At 43.1% G+C, this 16,321-nt stretch overlaps 1 protein-coding gene across 5 annotated transcripts in view; it reads right to left on the bottom strand.

The window, feature by feature from the left end:
- LMX1A (LIM homeobox transcription factor 1 alpha) overlaps nucleotides 1-16,321 on the bottom strand; it is a 130,917-nt gene that overhangs the window by 58,721 nt on the left and 55,875 nt on the right. The window contains exon 1 of one of the 5 annotated variants that reach the window (XM_016931419.3): nucleotides 2,983-3,075. The exons of the other annotated variants lie outside the window; for them this stretch is intronic. Within the exon in view, the coding sequence (XP_016786908.1) occupies nucleotides 2,983-3,005 (23 nt within the window). The 5' untranslated portion in view covers nucleotides 3,006-3,075. Of the gene's footprint in view, nucleotides 1-2,982; nucleotides 3,076-16,321 lie in introns of those variants that run through there. 5 annotated transcript variants of the gene reach the window in all.

The raw sequence follows: 16,321 nt of genomic DNA, 5'->3' as shown, positions 1-16,321 counted from the left end.
ATCTCAGCAGGGGGCCACACCAAACTCTCCATAAATCCTGTTTGCTTTGGTCAACATCACTTTTCACTTATTATTACCATTGTGCTATATGTCCAAAAAGAAACTTTTTTTAAAGCCATAGTGTCACAGCTGAAGAGCTCCTAGAATCAACTGTTTCCAGCAGCACTATATTAGGAACTAAATGTATTCTGAAAACCAATGATTACATTCCTAAATCATCTGGTGCAGTGCCTAGCATATAACAATGCTCAAAACACTGACAGCTATGATGATCATCCTCCTCCTTAAACATGACTCCTGTTCTCAAGGGTCACCCAGTCTTGTAGGGGAGGCAAACAAGAAAAGAAAAGCATCCACTGACAATCTGAGTAAAAATCTCCCTGTGGCATAAAAACCACAGGGAGCTGCTATGGGGTTTTCCCTTTCTAACTGACGGGTGGAAAATATCTCTGGATTATTTAATTCCAGAATGCCTTTAGTTCAAGGATCTCAAAGCACATGCAATCTTGTGTAAACATCTTAGCTCTGAAATAATTGAGAAGGGGGTCAAATTCTGTGATCTTATTCAATTACATTCATTATACAGAGGGCAAAACTGGCATAACAGCAGAATGTGGCACATTATACACACTCCAAAATCCAGCAGTAATGGAGCCTGTGCACAGAAGCTCAGGGTCCTGAATCCCCAAAGCAGCCTCTTTATCACAGAACTATGTTGCCTTCCTTTCATGTTAGACTTCAGGTGTCTCGAGAACCCCATAGAAGTTTCAATAAAGTCTGATCCGGTGGAAGTGAAACAGTTCTTGTTTCTTGATTTTTAAAAATATTTATATCCTTCCATTTTTTAACACTTTTTATTCTTCAACTCTCTCCCCATCCTTCCATTTCAACTCTCCTTCCATCCACTAAAAACTGGAAGCCACCATACCCCTTACAATGGCTACTTTCAAAGAGATAAGAAAATAACAGGTGTTGGATGTAGAGAAATTGGAACTCTTGTGCATTGTTAGTGGGAATGTAAAATGGTGCAATGCTGTGGAATGCAGTATGGAGTTTCCTCAAAAAAATAAAAAATAGAATTACCATGTGATTTAGCAATCTACTTCTGCATATATAGCCAAAATGATTGAAAACAAGGACTCAAGGAGATGTTTGTATGCCCAAGTTCATAGCAGCATTATGCACAGTAGCCAAGAGGTGAAAGCAGCTCAGGTGTCACTGACAGAGGAACAGATAAACAAAATGTGGTATATGCCTACAATGGAATATTATTCAGCCTTAAAAAGGAAGAAAATTCTAACATACACTACAACATAATGAGGACATTATGATAAGTGAAATAAGACAGTCGCAAAAGACAAATACAGTATGATGGTACTTAGGAAGTTCCTAGAGTAGTCAAATTCAGTGAGATGAAAGTAGAACAGTTGCTTCCAGGAAAAGAAAATGAAGAGGTTCTATTTAATGAGCATAGAGTTTTAGTTTGCAAGATAAAAAGACTTATGTGGATAGACAGTGGTGATAGTAGCACAACAGTATGAATGTACTTAATGCCACTGAACTGTACACTTAATAATGGTTGAGATGATAAATTTCATGTTAGGTGTATTTTACCATACTTTTTTAAAAATAAAAAATTATAATTTTTTTAAACTGGAAGACACAATCATCATTTATGCTCTACCTTCTATAACCAAAATATAGGTGATTATGTTCCCAAGTGAAACTCTCACCAGCCTCCCTTGCAGCTAGGGGTAGCCATGTGAGTTAGTACATGGATTCTATTGGTGAAGAAAGCTCTAGAAAAGCTACTGTTTTCTTAATAAAATGAGACAATCTCAGCTGGTGCATACATTTTGCTCTTTACCTTTTCTCTTTTTTTCTGCCTGGAATTAAAATGCAATACTTAGAGATAAAACAGCTATCTTGGAACTAAGAGAATGAAAGCTACCTGTTAAGAATGCAGAAAAAGAAGAAAGAAGCCTGAATTCTTGAAAACTTTCTTGAGCAGTTACACCTTCCTTGGACTTCCTACTTCTGGACTCCCTCTTCGTGAGAAAAATTAAAGCTCTCTTTGATTAAAATTAGTCAAGACAGAATTATATGATGCCAAATGCAATCCTGCTCAAGTCTCTTCATATTGACTTGCCAAAGGGATACCCCTTCCCACTTGATTTCTTGAATGTCCTACACTCCTATCAAGGGCTAACTCTTCCACTTAGGTGCTAAACTTTGTCACTTCATGCTTACTCAAAAACTATATCATATATTCTCCCTCTTTGCAAATATGTTTTACAATATTTTTCTTGTTTCTCCCATTTTGGAAAAAAAAATACCCCTCTCTTGATTCCATTTCCTCTACCAGCTACCTTTTCATTTATCTGATGGCCTTTGTAGAAAAAAAAAATTTAATTACTTCTATTTACTATCTCCAGTTCCTTTCTTTTTAGACCAATCCAATCAGGTACTTATCCCACCCTTTCTAACAAAATTGTCGTGTGAAGGTCACTAATGACCTCCACAGTGTTTAGTCCTCATCGTACTAAGCCGATCAGCAGGCTTGGACATCATCAATCATTTGGCTTCCAGGACTGCTCACTCCTGATTTTCCTCCCACCTGGTCACTCCTGCTTTGTTCTTCCTTACCAGTTTCTCCTCATCTCCCTGATCATGAAATGTTTAGTTCTCTTCTTTATCTATGCTCACTCCCCTTAGGGATCTTATCCAGTCCCATTACTTTAAATATCATACATTTGCTAAATGATTTTGACATTTCTATCTCCACCCCAGCTTGCTCTTTTGAATCTAACTTGTATACCCAACTACCTACTCAACATCTTCACTTGGATTTCTAATCACAGTCTCAAACTTAACAAAACCAAAATAAAATTCCTGATCTTTTCCCACCCACCTCACCCTGGCTCCAATCTGCTCCAACCACAACCTCTCCATTTCCATTGATGGATGGCACCTATATCTTACCTGTTGCTCAAGACAAACATCATGGACTCACTTTTGACTTCTTTATCCTCCACATCTCATATCCAATCTGCCAACAAGCAATTTCTGCTCCACCTTCAAAGAATAGCCAGGACAGTCATTTTGCATTATCTCACAGCTCCCACTATAGTCCTGCCTCCACCATATCTTCCCTGGGTTACCTCCACAACTTCCTCAATGGACCACTTGCTTCCTCTTGTCACCTGCTATGCTGATCTTCAGCACAACACTCAGGGTTATCCTACTACCTAAATCAGATCATGCCCCTCATCTGTGATTTAGCAATCTATTTCATTCCCATTTTCCAGATAAGAAAACAAAGACTTATGAAGGTTTAAGTAATTTGCTCAATTTTACACAGCTAGTATTTGGGGGTGCCAGGATTTAAATAAAGTCTGCCATTATATCACTGCCTAACTTAGCTTTGGGGTTGTCCTCATCAAATGGTAGGATGGTATTTTGCAAATTAAAAGCTCTGTGTGACTACAAGGTAATACTACCACCATTATCAACACAAGCTCCTGATATGGTAGTGCTGAATGAAGAAGGTTATCAATTATATTGAAATATTTTACCTAGAAAGGAAAGGCAAGAGTTTCCCTTCCAATACTTGAAAGAAAATCCAGAATGAGATCAACAACCCAGGATGAGTCTAACCCAGGAGAGCATCAATTAACTTTGTGACTTACGCTGAAACAAGCAAGGAGGGACTGGGTAAAAATAAAAAAAACCAGGAGGAATGGTGGAAGCCTGCACACAGCCCCCACCAGCACCCCAACCACAAAACTCATGTGCAAGTCTGCAATATAATTTTCATCTTGGATGCCTTTCATATGGCTCTGCTCCCCATATCCAGCTCCATTCAGAGGATTAAAGAAGAGGGACAGACATGAGTAGCTAAAGAACCACAAAAATCCCTGTGAAACAGGATTCTTGGTTTAAAATCACAGTGACTAGTTATGTGTACAGACATGCATAAAGCATGCATATGCTCGCACACACACACACATACATGCTGCCTTAGACTAGAAATCCACACAGCATGCTACAGCCAGAAGTTTGGGGAGGAATTTTTTATAACAGCCCCTCCCAACCATGGAAATAAATAATGACAAGTTAGGGTGTCCTCAACCAGAAGAAGTCTTCAAGAGAGCACGACCTTTGAGGGATGTCTGCATTTTGCTGCGGCAGTGCACTCTCAGATCTTATAAGGTGAAACTAAAGGGAATGCTGATATAGGAAAAGGAGGCCTAGTGCGGTGGCTCATGCCTATAATCCCAGCACTTTAGGAGGCAGAAGCAGGAGGATCGCTTTAGCCCAAGAGTTTGAGACCAGCCTGGGCAACTTGGGGAGACCCTGTCTCAATAAAAAAAATTTAAAAATTAGGGGAGGATTACTTGAGCCCAGGAGGTCGAGGCTGCAGTGAGCCATGTTTAAGCCACTCTACTCCAGCTTGGGAGACAGAACAATACCCTGCCTCGAAATAAAAAAGGAAGGCCGGGCGCGGTGGCTCACACCTGTAATCCCAGCACTTTGGGAGGCCGAGGCAGGCAGATCACGAGGCCAGGAGATCAAGACCATCCTGGCTAATATGGTGAAACCCTGTCTCTACTAAAAATGCAAAAAAATTAGCCGGGCATGGTGGCGGGCACCTGTAGTTCCAGCTACTCAGGAGGCTGAGGCAGGAGAATGGCGGGAACCCAGGAGGTGGAGCTTGCAGTGAGCCGAGATCGTGCCATTGCACTCCAGCCTGGGCGACAGTGAGCGACTCTGTCTCAAAAAAAAAAAAAAAACAAAAAGAAAAAATGGAAAAGGAGCCCCAGGGGTCCACCCCTTCCCTGCTTGGACCTTCAGGTTCCAAGTTACAATTGCAAAAATAGGAAGTTGCAGACCTGTTCTTCCAAGTCAAAAGATAAGGCCAGAGGCTTCTCTTACTGGTTCCAAGAGAAACACCTGCCTCTATCATTCAGTGACTGGCAGATTACCTAGAGCCAGGCACAAGGGCAGGGAGCCTTTTGCCTTTTGGCAAAGGAAGAGGCAGAGGAGCTCTTGTGGAGTTCCCTTTCAAAAGGCTTGTAGATACTGCCCCAGACATCCAGGAAGAAGAGACTTCTCTGGCTCTCAAAAGCGAGTGCCTCCCTGAGCCCTGCACGTCTTTCCACTGTGAACAGGGAGCCATACACACTGGCATCAACCTCCATTGCACTGTACCAATGAGAGCTACCCTGGAAGAGAACCTAGTCATTGCTATTGTCATTGAAATGTAGTGCTATTTAGACTTCAGTCATGGGCTGAATTCCTCCAAGAACAGGTCAGTACCTTAACTCCATGAAGAAAAATATTTCTTTCCCAAACTGCATGAGATGGGCAGAGGAAAAGGGGTAGACAAAACCCACAACACAGCTTCACCAACCAGAAAACAACTTAAAGTTCATGACCAACTAATTTATAGGCACAACTGGGAGAAATATGACTTTCATAGCACCTCCCGCAAAGAGACACAAGGATCCTTATAATTAGTAAATAGTGAAAAAGGTAATCAGGGAACCTAAATGATTGGTTATTTAAGGGAGGGGTTTTATTCATATATACAACAAATATTTATTGGGTGCCTATGATTCTAGCTGCTAATATTGAGGTACTACTGCAGGTTCTAGGAATATAACAGTAAACACACTAGGGGAAAATCCTTGACCTTGGAGTTTACATTTGATAGAAAACAAATTGGTACCAACTAAATGTCAGATGAGTGCAATGGATGAAAATGAAGGAGTAAAGGAGGATGAGAAGTGCCAGGTCTGGAGGAGTTATAATTTTCCCTGGATAACTGACGTTAGAGCAAACATCTGAAGGAGCTGATAAGGAATGAGCCTTACCAATATCTGTGGGAAGAACATTCTAGGCAGAGAAAACAGCAAGAGCAGAAGCCCTGAGGTAGAAGTAGGACCAGCACTTTGGACAAATAGTAGAGTCCAGTGTGGCTGGGGCAAAGATGGGGCAAAGGAAAGAGAGGTAAGAGCTGAGATTAGAGAATTTACAAGGGAAAGGCTAGATAGGTCAGAGAGGCCTTGTAAATCACACGGAGGAGTTCAACTTTTCCTCTGGAAACCAGGGGAGGGCATTTTGCAAAGAAGCAACATGCTGGATGAACTAATTTTCTTTCTCTTTCTTTCTTTTTTGTTTTTTTTTTTTTTTTTTTTTTTTTTTGAGACAGAGTCTCACTCTGTTCCCCAGGCTGGAGTGCAGTGGCGGGATCTCGGCTCACTGCCAGCTCCGCCTCCCGGGTTCACGCCATTCTCCTGCCTCAGCCTCCTGAGTAGCTGGGACTACAGGTACCCGCCACCACGCCCAGCTAATTTTTTGTATTTTTAATAGAGGCAGGGTTTCACCGTGTTAGCCAGAATGGTCTCGATCTCCTGACCTCATGATCCGCCTGCCTCAGCCTCCCAAAGTGCTGGGATTACAGGCGTGAGCCACTGTGCCCGGCTTGCTTGCTTGCTTGCTTGCTTTCTCTCTCTCTCTCTCTTTCTTTCTCTCACTCTTTCTCTCTCTCTCTCTCTTTCTCTCTCTCTTTCTCTCTCTCTCTCTTTCTCTTTTCCTTCCTTCCTTCTTTCCTTTATTTATTGAGGAGAAATTCATAGATTTCAAAGGGAACAATTCTATGATATTCAGTACATTCACAATGTATTACAACTACCACCTCTATCTAGTTCCAAAACATTTCCATCATTTCCAAATAAAACCCTTTTCCCATTAGGCAGTTTCCCACCATTTTCCCTGTCATCAAATGTGGGCCACCACCAATCTGAGTTCTGTCTCTACTGATATACCTGATCTGGATATTTTATATACATATAATCATATAATATGTGGCCCTTTGTGTCTACCTTCTTTCACTTAGCATAATGTTTTCCAGGTTCATTGCATTCAGTAGCATATATCGAGGTACATGTGTTCAGTAGCATGTGTCAATACTCCATTTTTATGGCTAAATAATATTCCATTGTATGATAGACCACGTTTTGTTTATCCAATCATCCATTCATGCACATTTGTGCTGTTTCCACCTTTTGTCGTGAATAGTGCTGCTATGAACATGTGTGCATATGTAGTTATCTGAATGCCTGTTTTCAATTCTTTCATCCTATACCTAGGATGAAGTTTTAATGGAATCACTATCACTGCTGTGTTGAGAGATACTTGTGGGGAGGATAAGAACAGAAGGAAGGAAGCCAGTGAGAAGGCTATTGAAATACCCCAGGTAAGAGATGACAGAGACTGAGAGGAAGAGACCAGGAAGAAAACAGGAAAGTGAAGTGGAAACCAACTCAAGCGAATATTTCAAGGGAACGGGAGTAATGAAACCCACTGAAGGTTACTGACAGATCAAGTGAGATGATGACTGAGCACTGGCAGTGGAATTCAGTACTGGGGAGGTCAGTGAGGAGGACATGTCTAGGAAGAAAGCCTCAGTGGAATGAGAGGACATGGTGACCCAGAGTAAACATCTCTTTCAAAGAGTTTTACTAAACAACACAGAGAAATTGAGTGACAGACAGAGGGGGATCTAGGGTCAAAAGATTGTTTTTAATGAGAGTAATTACAGAATGTTTGCTGATAAGAATAATTTTGTACTAGAGAAATCTTCAGGATGTAGGAGGGAAGTTGGGGAGGAGTACTGGAGTGACATTCCACAAGTAAATGAGAGGGAGATCAGAGGGGAACTAGGGCACTTGTGGAGTGAGTGTCAGCCTTAACTTAGAGCAAGTAAAGACTCCTAGATGCTCTAGGCAGAATTCTCAGAAACTCATATTGGAAAGAGCCTAAAGTCTGGACCACTCTGGATTATTTGATCTAATAATGAGGGAAGCCAAGTTTAAGCCAAAATATTGCATAAACCAAAGCATTCATATTTGACTGTGTAATATAATTTTGCTATGCCACATATTTACTCTTCTCTTGATGTTTTGGGGCCAGTGTTAAGGCCAAGATCATGAATGGTGAAGCAGATGGCTCAGGAGTGAGCACACTGACTGGATAAACTAAGCCCTGTACCTCAAACCACATGCATAATGTTGAGGCCTTAGGAATGGCATTGAGAGATGTTGTTACCAAGATCACTAGTAAATATTCCCACATCTAATGCCAATATGTACACATAGTAAGTAAGGTGGAGGTATGTTTAAAATACCTTTTTCTAGTATTTAAGGGCAGCTATGATATAGCAGAAAGAGCACTGAAAGGTCTGGATTCGAGGCCCCACTCTACCACTTATTAGCTGTGTGACCTTAGTCAAGGTAATTAACCTCTCTGAGCCTGAATTTCTTCAACTGTAAAATGGGCTTAGTGACACCCATGCACCAGTCATCAGCAGCAAATAAGGAGATATTTCTAAAAGCAGTTTGTAAAATAGTACACAGTTATCCAGATAGTCAGGCTTTAGCTGTCTACATGTGCTTCACATTGTTATGAAAATTGTTGAAAGTCATTGCAAAGACCATATGACAGGCAACATAAAAATCCTCAAAAGCAGAGCTATACTTTCTATACACTGGAACCAAAGCCAAGGAATAGGACAGAGAGAAATCTCCAATAGTATGTGGCCTCTTCTAGAGTCTAGACTCATTACCTCATCCCTGGCTAAGCCTCCAAAGGCTCGCCAAGTGCTACCCAGAGATGGATTTCCTGTTTCACCACTTACTCCCATCACCTCACCAAGAACATTTCAGTCCCTTGGAGGCTCTGGGACAAAAGAGGGTGAGATAACGAGCTTAGACTCTCAATTTGGAGACTACCTCCAGAGGGTGTTATCTCTCCCAGTGCAGAGAGCAGGGCTGCTTAGAATATCCTGCCGAGAATCAGCTTCCCTAAGGTTTGTTTGCGCAGAGCCTGCATTTCCATCCTCATAATAGACATTGCGGATAAGAGTTCAGCAAACTAATAGAATAAATGCAGGAACTGCCCCTGCACCAAAAGATACCAGAATTTCAACCACACTAGACATCTCCCCTGGTGACCCTTTAGATCAACCCTCTCCAGTAGAACTTCCTGTGATGATGAAAATGTCTTAGCTCAACCATTGTGGAAGACAGTGTGGCAATTCCTCAAAGACTTAGAACCAGAAATACCATTTGACCCAGCAATCCCATTACTGGGTATATACACAAAGGAATATAAATCATTCTATTATAAAGATACATGCATGCCTATGTTCATTGCAGAACTATTCACAATAGCAAAGACATGGAATCAACCCAATGCCCATCAATGGTAGATTGGATTAAAAAACTGTGGTACATATACACCATGGAATACAATGCAGCCATAAAAAGGAATGAGATCATGTCCTTTGCAGGGACATGGATGAAGCTGGAAGCCATTATTCTCAGCAAACTGATGCAGGAACAGAAAACCAAGCACCACATGTTCTCACTTATAAGTGGGAGCCAAACAAGGAGAACACATGGACACAGGGAGGGGAACAACACTTACTGGGGCCTGTGCGGGGAGAGTTGGTGAGGGAGAGCATTAGGGAAAAGAGCTAATGAATGCTGGGCTTAATACCTGGGTGATAGGTTGATAGGTGCAGCAAACCAGCATGGCACACGTTTACTTATGTAACAAACCTGCACATCCTGCACGTGCACCCCAAAACTTAAAAAAAAATATTTAAAAAAAAGAAAGAAAATGTCCTCTATCTGTGCTGTCCAACATGGTAGCCATGAGCCAAGTTTATATGCTCCTCTAGAAAAAGTACTGAGATGCCTTAAAGTAAGGCAAAAGTGGGAAAGTGAAGACTTTGGTGCATTCTTATAGACAGTCTTATTCTGCCCCCAGCTACCTGGCATGGCTCTGTCCTCTCCACCAACCGAAATCCTTCCAAGCCCTCAAGAGTCAGCTCAAGACTCATACCCCCCATAAAATCATCTATGCCTGTCCAATTCTGTGTCTCATGTGGGTACACTGAAAACAAGGGCTAGAGAAATTTGGAGACTCAGGAAACTCCTGTGGGGGCAAGCAAGGAAGTATTCTCCAGGGAAATGATAACTTAAATGGGAACCTTAAACATTAAGAATCTGAGCAGGCCAAGTTATATGTTCAGACAAGCCAAGTGGAGACCCTAGAGTGAGCAAGGGTGTAGAGGCCAAAAGCCACTCAAGGTGTGTCAAACAGTTAGAAAATGAACCAGGTTTACTGATACCTCTTTGGCAGAGGAGAGTATCAAGATGTTTTAGAAAATTCTTATTTCCTGCCAGATCTGAGGTTGGTTTGAGTGGGATGGAAGAGGGCCTTGAGTGCTGACTTCAGTCTCTATTTTATAGGAAATGGGGAGTCTTAACACATTTTTGAGCATAGGGATAACTTGAACAAAGAACACTATGGGAAGAATATTCTGTTAGGACCAGCACACAGGACAGATGGGAAAGAATCCTGGAAAAGTAGGGACCACTGGGATCCCGTATCCCAATGCCTTTCATTTCTCAGGAATGACTTCTCCTTTTCTGATGGTTTCAAACAACCCAGTGACAATTTCCTCTTCCAACAGTGGAGCCTCACCACAACAGATACTGCTGGCTACCTTCCCAACAGCCAGCCATTTCCCTCCCAATCACCATTTTCTAGCCTGCAAAGAGAACCCTGATTTTATTAGGTAGCAATATTTCCCACCCCAGGGATGAGTCCTCATTTATCCTAGCTAGGCCAACCCATCTCTTTCCCCTTTACCAAGGCTAGCCTTGGGGAAGACATGTGGTCCTGTTATGGCCAAAGAGAAATAAGGGCAAATCTGCTAAGAAAGAATTTTTTTGCTCTGTGAGTAAGAAGTAAACAATGAAGAACCCCCTGGTCCCAGCTCTTTCCTTCATACTTTGGACCCTGTCCTGTGAGGATGAGAAGCCATCATGCAGGTATTAGGTAGCAAGCTGGACAATGCTACCAACATCCCAAAGATAGAGAGAGGCTGGATCCCTAATGACATTGTTGAACTGCCAAACCAACACAGTATCACATACCTCCAGACTTCAGGTTTAGTAAAAATAGTTCTCCTATTGGTTTAAGCCTCTGTTCATTTAGTTTTGTGTTAGTTGCAGCCCAAAACCTACTAAACTCATATAGTTCACCTGGGATCTGGCCACAGAGCTGATCTGTGATTCCTATTCCTATAGCTAATCGAAGTACATGGATCCTGCAGGACATCCCTGCAATTGAGGGTGCGGTGGACCAAGAGCACAGGTCTTGGGCAGTGGCCAAGACCGAGAAGCAACAGTCACCAAGGCTAGAGGATGCTGATCCCCATCATAAAAGGAAGAGAGACACACTCTTCCCTTGCTGCTGGGCAGGTAGAAATACCTGGCAGGAGGAGGATGTGCCAAGCCAGAGGAAGCCAGAAGAGCTGACTCTTGAGGGCTGGGAAGGATTTAGGTTGCTGGAGAGGACAGAGCCATGCCAGGTAGCTGGGGGCAGAATAAGACTGTCTATAAGAATGCACCAAAGTCTTCACTTTCCCACTTTTGCCTTACTTTAAGGCATCTCAGTACTTTTTCTCCAGGAGCATATAAACTTGGCTCATGGCTATCATGTTGGACAGCACAGATAGAGGACATTTTCTTTCTTTTTTTTAATATATATTTTTTTAAGTTTCGGGGTACATGTGCAGGATGTGCAGGTTTGTTACAAAAGTAAACGTGTGCCATGGTGGTTTGCTGCACCTATCAACCAGAGGAAGGGCTCAGGGCCCCAGCTAATTCATCTAGGACCACACTGCCCACCAAGGGGCTTGGTCCTCCAAACTGAGAAGAAAGATCCCTCCCACCAGCCAGGCCCAGGGCTTGACAAGCTGGATGCATTCCCTGCCAAATCCTCACTGCCTATCATACTTTACGAACACAAAAACAAATTCCACCATATGTTAAAGTTAATTGCAAACATTTGCTGCTGAAAAGAGCTCCATTTCTTAAGAGCCCACAGAGATCTGGTTACACTGGTGGCTGAAGCATCAACCACCCTCATTCACTCATTGAAAGCAGGGCAAAGTAAGGGTGGCAACCAAGTGGTGGAAGAGACCCTCATTGCTTCCTTCCCTGCCTCTTCCCCCTCAGTCTGTTTCCACCTCCACTGGGTCCAAACAAGTGCACATTCCAGGCCAGAGAGTGTGCACCCCTCTATCAACACAGAACAATGACCATAGTGGCGATTTGGGAGGACCAGGGCTTTGGGGGCAGGGAGAGATGATGTCAGGAAAGCGTGGAAGGAAGAGGATGAACTGAAGTCAGCTGGCTGTGTTTCATTACCTGGCGAGTGCTGAAACCCAGCAGCTCCAGAGTACCCAGAGCAGTCAGGGTGGTTTGCTAGGGGTCTGCATAATGTCTATGCATAATGTCTATGAGCGATAGTTATTGATGGTGTGGTTTAGTGGGGGTAAACCTGTGGCTAACAAGGCCCTCAGCCTAGAATGCAGCCTGGAGAAGTCCCCAGACAACATAGATAGCTGGGAGGAAGTAAGGACTTAGATCACCATGAACATTCTCCCACGGACCACAGAGGCATTAATAAGCACATCCCTGGCAGCATGAAAGGGAAGTAGGAGGCTGTGCATTGCCTCCACATTCCCATCTGTCCCAGAAGAAGCATTCATGGTTTGAATTTGCACCAACCCAGCTGGAGACATGAACAGGGAGGAGCTCTAAGTGCTCTCCTGGCTCAGGCAAGAGCACTACTGAGATGTCTCCAGAGCAATTCCTTGAACTGCTCTTTGGGCAAGGGCAGATGTGTTGTGTCTGGCTGACAGAGAACTCTTTCTGAGCAACCACTTGGAGAAGGAATATCTGATGCCAGCATAGTCAGTGAATGACCTGTCATGACTTGGAAATCATACCCCAAGCCCTTCCAAGAAGTGACTAGCATGTGCGGTCTGCAGAAGGGGGCTCACTTGGCCATCTTCTCAAGCAACCCAATATCCCTCAGTAGGCACCTCCTAACAGCAAGTCCCAAGACACACAATCTGCATCCATACAAAGCCCATTCACACAGCCAATTCACACAGGCAACTCAAAGGAGAAAACAAACTGTCAAGAAAGTCAGGTGAACCAACTAGGAACCTCTTGGAGCTTGTCAATTGAGACCTCACCTTCCCATCTGGGATCTTGTATATTGACCACTTAAATATTATTTTGTCTCCTTAGATATGACTCTTTCCCTCCACCCTCCACCAAACACATTTCAGCACTTCATTATATACTATCTTATTTGTAATAAACAAATATTTATGAAGCATCCACTGTATCAAGTTCCCCCATGCTATGTGTATCACAAAAACATATATTGTCCTTACCAAGATAAGTCTAATATCTAGTTGGAGGTGGAAAGCATTTACATGAAAAAAACTAAGTGACAATACAAAATTTAGGTGAGAGTTCAAGATGACGGTGCAAGAGGACATTTAATGAAGGCCAACTACAAATGAGGCACCCTTGGGAGGGCATAGAGGACCATGAGGAGCTGCCACAAGTAGTGCCCAGTGGAGACAAGAGATGTGGCCATCATCGTGCTCACCAACCCTTACATACCCAAGACGTTCCTCAAGCTGCTAGACTACATCATTCATTCCTCACAGCCACCCTTTGAGTCAAACATAATTGTCATCCCCACTTTACAGATTAGGAAATTGGGTATGCAGAGGTTAAGTGCACATATAATCTCATCCTAGCTTGACTGTAATGCATCTGTCCTGGGTCCTGGGCAGTGCACACCTGCCTGGGTTTCTGGAATGACTTTTTCTCTCTTTTCTACCTTTCAGGTCCAACTATGGCCTTCCTTGGCCACCCCCATCCATTGCCAATACCTCTACACACGTATGTATTTGCACTTTAATGTTTGTGTTCAAGGAATATTTTACACATCTACCCTGGTTTATGTTATAATATTTATAAATATTGGTTTATATTTGCCACCCTCACTACTTTGTGTCTCTAGAGGAACCCATTCATTTTTGCACCCTCAGAACATAGTATACTACTTAGCATACAGTAGGTACTTAATAAATGTTGGTCAGATTGATTTAGATTGGATTGAATTGAACTAATTTGGGGTTTCGGTTTTGGGGCATAGAAGCAAGGACTTAGTGCTGATTCTGAGAGCTAAGGAATGGCCAAACAGCCCTTAGCTAATCCACCTTCCCAGCACTGGCCTCCAGGAGTGAGTATTTACTGCAGAAATCAGAAGTGGCAGTGGGACTGATGGATGGCCACCACCCTCATAAAGAGCTGTGGGATGCAGTCTCCAGCCTCAGCCTCAGGGCTGCTATGTCCCTTGAAACTTTATGGCATCGTTGCCATGGCGGTCACGGATGTAACGCGCCATGAAGGTAAAACATGAAATTCCCCTAGAGGTGAAACACTGGTGGGAACCCATTCACAGGCAACCCTGAGCTACTTAACCTCTCTGAGCCTCACTCAGTTTCCCCATCTGTAAAATGGAAATAATAACACTTACCTCATAAAGTAGTTGAGAGGATTAAATACAATAAGGCCCAGTGACTGACACATAGTAGGTGCTCAATAATTGGTAGTAATTCCCATTTTCTTACCTGTTTGAGGGAATATGAGTTCTAGCATGATTTCATTTTGCCAGAGTAAATTTTTTTGGTCTTATTTTAATTTTTAATTTAAATATAGGATTCATAGGTTCATAGGAGCTCTGGAGTTAATGATGAAAGGAACCCTATGGTTTCCAATAAATGAGGCTTCCCATTGATCAAACACAGCCAGACTGACATCTGAAATTGCCCCTGAAGTGCACAGAACTCAACTCTTCCCAATTTCACAGCACCCGACAGCCCCGAGTCCTAGGCTGGAGCCTCTATCAGGCAAGCAATTTGCTTCTGGGTCCCTCGAGTCACTTGTTTGACTTTGCTGATTAATACATTAATGGCAGTTATTCATTAGCAACTGTGAACAACACTCCCCAATAAGCAGCAGTCTGGGCTTTGTTGGAGAGCCCACTGCAACTGCTCATTAGCATTTGTGGGAAACATCCCAGTAAAAATACCAAAGGCTATCACACTAAATCCGACTGGGGTGACAGAGGTTTACATACTTCCACGTAACTTCTAGTCATCTCCCAATATTCATAGACCCTTCCTTCCCATATGTCCCTACTGGGTTCCCCTCAATTACACTCTGTTGCCCCCCATCATATCCAGTTCCTTGGCAAAGCCCACTTCCTTATTTCTATAGCAAATCAATTCATCAAACAAGAAGTAATCCTTCTCCAGGGAAGAAGAGCTGCTGAATCACTCTTGGGACTGGAAGGGGGCTGGTGGAGGGGACGAGGCAGATGCAAGGGGAGAAAAAAGTATAGGGATGAAAATGTGCAGCACACAGGAACGACAACTGGGAGGACTGTGCTCTCATGCCTCTGGTTTCTAGAGCTTTTATGGCGCTGGGGTGTGTGTGTGTGTGTGTGTGTGTGTGTGTGTGTTTGTCTTCCTCCCTGTGAGTTTGAACACCAGCCAACTCAGAGAATGAGAGCAGACTGGGGCTAGGCAAGGAGACGGCCACAACTGTGTTTGGGAATGTCGCTGAGTTTTCACAAAGGGAAGCTGGAGTGTGAGTGATGGGATGCACACACCCGAGAGGCTGGCAGGAAGAAGAGGGGGAGGGGCCAAGATGTAAAGAAGAAAGGAAAAATCAAGTGTGCCCCTTCAGAGTACATCATCCCTGGCTACAATCCTGAGAATACATTTTCTGATTGTTCCTGCCAAACTTCAACTCCTGGATCACCGCATATTTTGGCAAAGGTTCTCTACCTTTTCCTGCTCATTGACCAGTCAATTGATTGATAGAGAGGTCTTGAATGCTGAGACAAGCTCCTCCTTGTCTGATACTGAGAGCCTGCTGGGATTTTAAAAACAGACCCCTGAGGATGAAGAGTTCTTTAAATATAAAATGATTCCAGCTGAGGCAGCCGCCTCTCCACCCTCACCCTTCCTATCTTTGGTAAAGCTCAGGCAGAAACATGTAGCTGTAAGTCCCAGAAAGAATCTGCACATGCAACTCTGATGATTGATAGCAATTCTCATTTCCAACCTCAGGAGAATGAACAGCCAGTGGCCCTACAACCATATGCTCCAAACCAGGGTGAACATAATACTCAAAGATTGAGATTATAATCACCCTGTCCTGACTGGGCCACTAAAGTCACGTTAGACAGTGCTATACTACATGATGCAGTGTTTGTAAAGAAAAGCCAAAAAAAAAAAAAAAAATTAAGTGTGGCCGATGTTATTCTTTCTTGGAAGAAATAAACTCAGACCTGAAGAGAG

Source organism: Pan troglodytes, chromosome 1 (assembly GCF_028858775.2).
Source record: "Pan troglodytes isolate AG18354 chromosome 1, NHGRI_mPanTro3-v2.0_pri, whole genome shotgun sequence".
NCBI classification, from domain to species: Eukaryota; Metazoa; Chordata; class Mammalia; order Primates; family Hominidae; genus Pan; species Pan troglodytes.
This window is presented reverse-complemented; position numbering and strand designations above follow the sequence as displayed.